The 8,380-nt window shown below is 37.6% G+C and overlaps 1 protein-coding gene across 1 annotated transcript; it reads right to left on the reverse strand.

The window, feature by feature from the left end:
- Positions 1-471: 471 nt before the first annotated feature.
- LOC147492166 (subtilisin-like protease SBT3) lies at positions 472-3,502 on the reverse strand. Its single transcript, XM_086568643.1, has 2 exons — positions 2,947-3,502; positions 472-2,487 (listed from the first exon to the last, which is right to left on the reverse strand). Exons 1-2 carry the CDS (start codon positions 3,404-3,406, stop codon positions 653-655), a joined length of 2,295 nt encoding a protein of 764 aa, XP_086424769.1. The 5' UTR covers positions 3,407-3,502; the 3' UTR covers positions 472-652.
- Positions 3,503-8,380: the final 4,878 nt, after the last annotated feature.

Here is an 8,380-nt window from a genome sequence, read left to right on the forward strand (position 1 = left end):
CGGAGATATCAATTTTTTTTAGTGAAACAGTCAAAATATCAATATATATCGTTATATATTGGTGATATATTATTATATATTGAAAATATCACCGATATATATTAGAAATATTAGTCAACAGTCAAAACAATCAAAAAATCAAGCCAAATCAATCGATAGATATATATATATATATATAACACATCATATATATCATCGATATATATCAAAATCTGATATATATTGACTTAAAAAAAGTTGAATATTCGGCTTCGAAATATCAAACATATCTATATCGTGTACCTCAAAAATTGATATATATCAGTGACATATCAATATTTCGATTGATATTTTCGGCATTGCTTGGAACTGTTTTTGGAACTATGTATGATTTTGATTTTAAAACAGATAGGGGTCTGCCAAACTTTTCAAAAAAAAAAGAAAAATATGCTATCTATTACCCCCATAGGCCATGGCACGAACACTTTAAGGTTCTCCAATATAATCCTTTAAGAATCAACACGTTGACATATATCTTTCCATAGGATTTCCAAACATAAGTTCATCTCAAAGTTTCCAACAGCATACATGACGGTTCCATAATTCCATTGACAATTGCTAAAAATGGAAATAAGAAAAATTAAGGGAAACACCTCATTAGGTTCAATATGCTTTAGGGAGCAAACGCCAAAACAATTGGACTTCTTACCACATGCTTCCCTTTAATCTCATACCAAATGAGATATCCATGTTTTCCTATGTAACCACTCTGGGTACTGTGGCCTGCAACATCGACCACAACTTTCATTGTAAACTCAGCCTTAGTGTATTTACTTCCGAATGTTAGTGTGCTAGGCTCAACAACAACCTCCATACCCGATGGAGCCCAAATCACAGCGCGATAAACTGAATCGGAATTAGCAACATTAGTCAGCACCCGCTTAAAGCTATAAGTTGTTGTGTTTGTATTATTGCTAAGAACGACGGCGAATGAAGGATAATTAAGGTCAAGATTTGCTTGATCACAAGCATAGTTTGATCTTCTAGTGATAACTTTAATCTGCTGACTTGTGTAGTTTAGCGCACATAAGAAGTTTATGTAGTCTTCCACTTCTATATCGTAGACAAGACCAGGGTCCACGGCCTTGTTAGGATTAACATGCCCCGCTCCAAAATCAAGTGGTGTTCCCGCTGTTCCGGTGCTTATGTCAAGAATTTGTTCATTTTGGTTGTCAATCACATCTGCAGTAGTCATCATAGCAGACCTAATTGCAGCTGAACTCCAATCACGGTGTGCTGATTTTAACAGTGTCGCTATGCCAACAACATGGGGTGATGACATAGAGGTTCCGGACAATAACGCATAATCAGTATTCAAAGAATCGTCCTCTCCAATTGGCGTTATAGCCTTGTCAAGCGGCCATGCAGCCAACACTTCAACACCAGGGGCGAGTATATCCGGCTTTAAGACCCATGGAGCTCTTTGATTAGGCCCTCTAGAAGAAAAGTTGGCAACCTGTGGCGCTGGTTTAGTACCTAATTCTGTTATGATGAACTTAATATCTACTGTGGCTTCTGAAGTTTTCTGTAAGTAGTCTTTTATGAGTTCTCCTTCAATAGGGCTAATGGCCACAAATGGAAAATTGAACGCGAAGAAACTTGTGGATTTGGTTAAATTTGTTGCTAACAGTGCTCCTTTAGCACCTGCCCTTGCAACCTCCTTCATTTGAGCTCTGACCCTAGTTCGGTTGTTGAATGCACAAAAAACAATCTTTCCTAAAACTTCGATTGAATCGAGAGAAAAATCTTCACAGTTTTGCTTATTTGTGTCCTGCCCATAGTACAATGAAACATGCGAAATTGACAAGTCCATGGGATAAATGGATTTCCCTTTAATCGTTGCAACACCATCACCTAGTGTCACATAAGCTAAAAATTCTCTGTCAATTGTTCCTGCACCAACAGTTGTTATCCATGGTGCACCATTAAACATCGTGTAAGCGTGAGGTCCACTGTTTCCAGCAGAACATGACACAAAGATCCCTTTCTCCATGGCCGCAAAAGATCCCACCGCAATTGGATTACCATCAAACGTTGTTTCTGGGAACCCTAACGATAGAGACATGAGATCCACGCCATCTTCTATAGCTTGATCAATGCCAGCTAAAGTATCACTGGCCGCTGATACCAAAGTATCGTTGTAGAATAATACTTTGTACATCGCCAATCTTGCAAGAGGTGCTATTCCAATAGCTGTACCCTTTGCGTATCCAAAATAATCAACATCTGTCACTTTGCTTCCAACAGCAGTTGATGAAGTATGAGTACCGTGCCCAAAAAAATCTCTTGGAGAATCATAATCATCGGGTCCTGATATTGTTAGGTTTAGTTGTTTCAACGCTTTACTAAAAGAACGAGCTCCAATAAGTTTATGATTGCAATTTGAAGAATTGAACTCAGTACCACTCTCACAACCGCCGCGCCATCGCTGAGGTACAGAGGGCATACCTAAAGGGTACAAAAAATAAGTAAATGTATCACGAACTTAATTTAACAATAAGTTAATTATTGTGTTACTATTAATTGGGAGTCTTGAATGAGGTTTTTACCCTCAAATGTACGAAGTTTCTTAGGATGATCTCTTGGTGAAGATGACAATTATCCAATATATAACTTAAGATTTGCTCAGTTATTATACATAAACTATTTTAACTTTTTCTGGTGAAGTTGAAATTAAAATTTCGAAAAAGAAGAAATTTGTAAGGGGTGATAATTTGATGGTCTTCAGGATATTGAAGTTGGACACTATAATGTTCCATAATAATAATGGTGATATAATAATAAGTAAAATGAGAGTATTGTAATCAAAATAAGATAACAACTCACAAACTGTAAGAGTTGGAGCGCCATAATCAAATACTTAAAATGTGACAAAATTTTGGCAGATCGGAAATCAAGTAATATTACCATGGTCACTGAAGCTCTCACTCTCGGGATAAATTCCAGTATCAAGAATACCAACGATCATATCATCACCAAAGCTTCCTGCAGGCCACAATCCAGCACGTTTTTTTAGCCCCAGAAACTTTGGGGTGTGGGTGGTGTGAGCCTGACCCAATTGCTCGTCGTATGTGACAACGTGACCTGGCATTTTCTCCAACTGATTAAGTTGTGATTTGGACAACACAGCACTAAATCCATCCATGACATGTTTGTAAGTGTAGAGATGGATCGGTGCAATTCCATCTTTAGATGTTAGGGATGATAGTGTGGACGTGTACCAATGATGGGGGGTTGGAAAGGGAGCTGGGATCACCGATTTGTCCATGTGGATTATGTATGCCCCACGTTGCTCCATGGATGATGTGGCAATGTGACTGAGAAGGAACAGAGAAGATAGAAGGTAGAAACTGTTGATGTGTTCCATGGTTCTGCAATGCTTGGAGATCTTAGGAGTTAATCAGTTATATATAGAGGATAGGTGAAGGTGAACATCTTAGGTTCTGTAATCTTATGGAACGGACTATTACACGAACACTAAATGGTGGTTCCAATGTAATGTAGCTGATATCCAATCAGTCTGAACTTGAATAAATATTTGAGGCCGGCCTGTTCATAGTTATTACTTACAAATCGGCTATTTACGATCATAGTCCGACTTTTACTTTTGGTCATCTAGTGTATGGACATATGAAAAAAAAATTATAGTCTTATATATTGTTTACATGAATGCATAAAATTTGGTTCAGTTGTCCGGAATGAGCTTGAGCTATCTAAATCAAATTCTTTGAGAAATGCTTTCGAATAACATTTGAAACTCACTCAAGCAAGAATCTCAACCTCATTGTATATACACCAGCCAAATACATAAGTTACGTAACAGACCTTTTGTTATCACTTCCTTTCTGGAAGAGAATCAGAATCACAACGATAATAGAAACATACATAAACAAGCCAAACCAACAACAAAATAAAAGGTTCGGTGGTATTCGGCAAAACATTCGGATAGGAATTGCACAATGTAACAAGAAAAATAAAAAGTTAGAACCGTTAATATAATGGAATCTGATATAATAGGCATCAATTTGATTAACGCTTCTGCATCATCTAAACGTACAACTAGCTAACCCTAGGAGATCAGCCATTCAATTGTAATGCTCCAAGGCTTCAGTTTGTACTAGGCTACCTACCATCAATTTAAATAATTCAATTCCTCCTTTCAATCGACTATGACCACAAGCATAAAGCAAGCTGAGAAATGTAACATCAGCTCAAACATCTTTCTCCCCTTCACCCATGACTCATGTTTCCACATTTCATATGTATATATGAGCAAGAGAGCTTCCAGCTGTTGGGGATTATACCAATACCAATCGGTTCCCCCACTACACAGATAACTTGTATGAACACACTTCAACTCCGGATAAATCTCAAATATCACAAACTACCTATACTAACATGCCCAACTCATAAACAACTATTAACAACAGTAATAATGTAAAAGCGGTAAAAGCAAACCACAACACAAAGATTTACCGTGGTTCCAATGATGCCTACTTCCACAAGAGCCGTTCTTAATAAAGTGGGAAGGAAGATTACAATCTCTCCTTTCGGTCTCTCACCTTACTAGATCACTCTTATCTCTTTCTGAGGTTGTATAAAAGATTCTCTCTTTTGTTTTTAGTCCGGATTCCAATCCTTCTCGACTTGTTAGTTAGGTTTTCCAAAACCTTGATTTTTGGTTTTATCTCCAAAAACCAAATTTCATAAAAATAAGGCATGACAAAGTCGCTTTCCTTTGGCCCTATTCTTACACTGGCCTTTTATCAAACGAAGCTTTACCTCCGGCTCAGGTTCTCTCCCTCATGTGAGGGATAACTCCAACACCAACCATCACATGCATTCTACGTTGCGAGGTTTCTCTCAGGCTCTATCAAACAATATTCTCGCACTATCCAAATGACCATTTTAATTAAACCCATAAATCAAAAAATAACATAAGGCATGACATTTTCCCTTGGCATTACACCAAACAAAGCTATTGCAGTCTCTAAATCCCTACATTTGCAATGGATACTCAGAAGATGATTCATAATAACCTCTGATCTTTATCTAAAAAAGCTTAATGTTCCCATTTTAATGAAGAACTGCACCTAGATTTTGACTTGTTTTCACGATTTTATTTTTGTGCATTTATATGTTTACATGTTGACCAGAATGGGGGAAATATTTGGAAATGCTTTGTAAATGTTTACATGAAGGAAAGAAAGCTCAGGAATAAAATTTGGGGTAATTTGATTTTGGCCCCACTTTTAATAGGGTATTCAGCGTTTGGCTCCTGTAAGTTGCGTAATTGGTTTTTGGTCCTATTTCTGTCAGTTGACTAGGTCAGTTTTAACTGCTTTGTAGCATATTTTCAAAATGGCAACTTTACCCTTCATGTGAGTTGCTCGTGAATAGTAAATACTAGTTTCGTAAAGTTTTGATTTTGAAATCCAATACAAATTTCGTTTCAATGATATTGATTTAAAAGTCCATGTGGCAAGTATCTATGCTACAAACATTGACGGCTTGGATTAAAATGTCTGGGGATTTTACATATCACGAGAATGTGGTGGAGAACGCGGGAAAACAAGTTATCTTCTTTCTTAAAGCTTATGAAACCCTCGTTTCTCTCACTCCAACCCACGTACTCCAACTTGCTACGAAGCAGTTAAAGCAGAAAATATACTACGGAGTAGTTAAAGCTGACCCAATCAACTGACAGAACTAGGGCCAAAAACGAATTACGCTATTTATTACAGGAGCCAAACGCTGAATACGCTATTAAAAGTAGGGCAAAAATCGAATAACCTAAATAAAATTTGGTCTCTTGTTGACCAGAATGGGGGAAAAATCACTGAATCTTTTGAGGTGATTGAAGAAATTGTTAAACACTATAAGAATTTGTTGGGAGAGAGTGACATTGTCAATAAGGACATTCTTGAGGGTTTACAATTACAAGCTACAGTTCAAGCACAAGATGGCATAACTCTGGAACTGGATGTGACTACGGAAGAGATTAAATAGGTCTTATTTGCTATGGATAGCTCCAAAATGCTAGGACCAAATGGATATACTATTTGTTTCTACAAGACTTGTTGGTTAGTGGTTGGAGAGGACTTTGTTAAAGATATCTCCTATGTCTTTACTGTCAACATGGTGCCAGCTGGTTTAAATTCCACCTTCATTAGTCTGATACCAAAGATTTTTGGACCATCCAAGATAACAAACTTTGGGCCTATTGCTCTCTGCAATATTACATACAAGTGCGTTGCCAAGGTTATTTCCAACAGACTCAAGCCTTTAATGTGTACTATGGTGGATATTAACCAGTCAACATTCATAGAAGGAAGATCGATTCAAGATAATCTCCTTTTGTCACATGAGCTGCTCAGAAGCTATAATAAAGGTGGAATATCTCCTAGATGCTCATTGAAGGTGGATATTAGTAAAGCCTATGACACTATGCACTGGATGGCTTTAGAAGTGATGATGCGGAAAATGGGAATCCCATTAAAGCTCCAAATATGGATTAAGATGTGCTATTCTACACCTCAGTACTTTATCTTGATCAATGGAAAACCTGAAAGTTATTTTCATGGTAAAAGGGGGTCTCAGGCAAGGAGACCCCCTTTCAACGACATATCTCTTTGTCATGGTCATGGAGAGTTTAAGTTGTTTGCTTAAAGAGAAGTTATACTCTAACACCATATATCAAAGCTCATCCAAAATGTAAAAAAACACAAGTCATCAGTTTGTGTTTTGCATATGATTTACTAATCTTTTTCAAAGGTGAACAACATTCTATAGAAGATGTTAGTTATGAGTACCTTATCTAAGTTTTTAGAAGTAACTGGGGATAGAGGATCAATGTACAGATAACTACCTTGATTACTAGAGGGCTCTCGGAAGATGAAAGTAATTAAGCTCATGGCAGATACTATAGGAGTTAAACAAGCTTCTCTTCCTATAACTTATTTGGGACTGCCATTAACTTGCACAAGGCTTGGTATTAGGGATTGCCAACCGCTAATAGAGAGAATAACAACAAGGATACAGAACTAGAATGCTAGATGCCTCTCTCATGCGGGAAGACTTCAACTCATTTATTCAGTTTTGTCTTCTTTTCACATCTATTGGGCTCGGACTATTGTGCTACCTCTCACCGTCCTTGAGCAAGTTACTAAGATTTGCAACAAATTTCTATGGAGTGGATCTTAAATGGGAAGTAAAATGCATCATGCTAGTAAAAGTTTCACAACAGTCTTAAAACAAGAAGGTGACTTATGGATAATATACTTGAAGTTGTGGAATAAAGTGGCATACTATGAGTTACTATTCAAGGTGGTATCACAAAAAGCAAGCTTATGGGTGAAATGGGTCTAGAATCAACACATCAAGGACAAGCACTTTTGGTCATTGAAAAAAGACTGTTCATGGGTATGGAGAAATATTCTGATGGCAAGGGATAATGCAAGGAAATTCACTAAATATGTTATAGCCAATGGTGAAGACACTTCCCTATGGTACGATTTGTGGTGCAATGAGTTTCCACTTATTGAGAATGCTTTCGCAAGAGATAATATATATATTCAGCTTCCTCTTACCGTAAAAATTAGTGAATTGATCTTGGTAGGCAATGGAACAAGTTAGTAAGAGAACTGCCTCATTCACCTCTTAAAAGCAATAGCCTTCACACAGGAATCAATGAATTTGTAAATAGAGATACCATTGTCTGGACGCCATCTCCAAATGGTCTCTTTAGCTCCAAAGTAACATATGCAGCCATGAGAATTCCAAGGGAGAAAGTGAGGTGGTGCAGTTTAGTTTGGGGGAAGTATGTGGTGCCTAGGCACTCTAGCTTTTACCACATGGCAACTGCTCTCAAACAACCTCCCTACCCAAGACAGGTTGGTTAAGAAGAAAGTGATACAACAATCTCTTTGGTTTTTGTAACTAGAGTAGGGAGAATTCGTTACATATGTTCTTTGAGTGTCAATATAGCAAACATATTTAGAATGGCGTTAAACAAGAAATGGGAATCCTCCTAAACTCGACTGATGATGGTAATGGAGTATGGTTGGAACTTATACATATGTGTAACATGAAGTCCTTGAATGCAAAGATTATAAAGGTATTCCTATGTGCCACTGTGAGTTACATTTGGCAAGAAAGGAATTTCAGGAGATTTAGAAACTGCACACAACCAAGCTAGGGGTATGATGGAAAGGTGCCTAGCCCAGGTATGGGTGACGGTTGTGCCATGGTGTGATCCCACTTTGCTTAGGCGACTGTCCAAAGATCATGACAATGAGTAATTGATCCTCCAAATCCTAATGTTGAGGCTTTTTCTGGAACA

This window comes from Coptis chinensis, chromosome 6, assembly GCF_015680905.1.
Source record: "Coptis chinensis isolate HL-2020 chromosome 6, ASM1568090v1, whole genome shotgun sequence".
Taxonomy (NCBI): Eukaryota; Viridiplantae; Streptophyta; class Magnoliopsida; order Ranunculales; family Ranunculaceae; genus Coptis; species Coptis chinensis.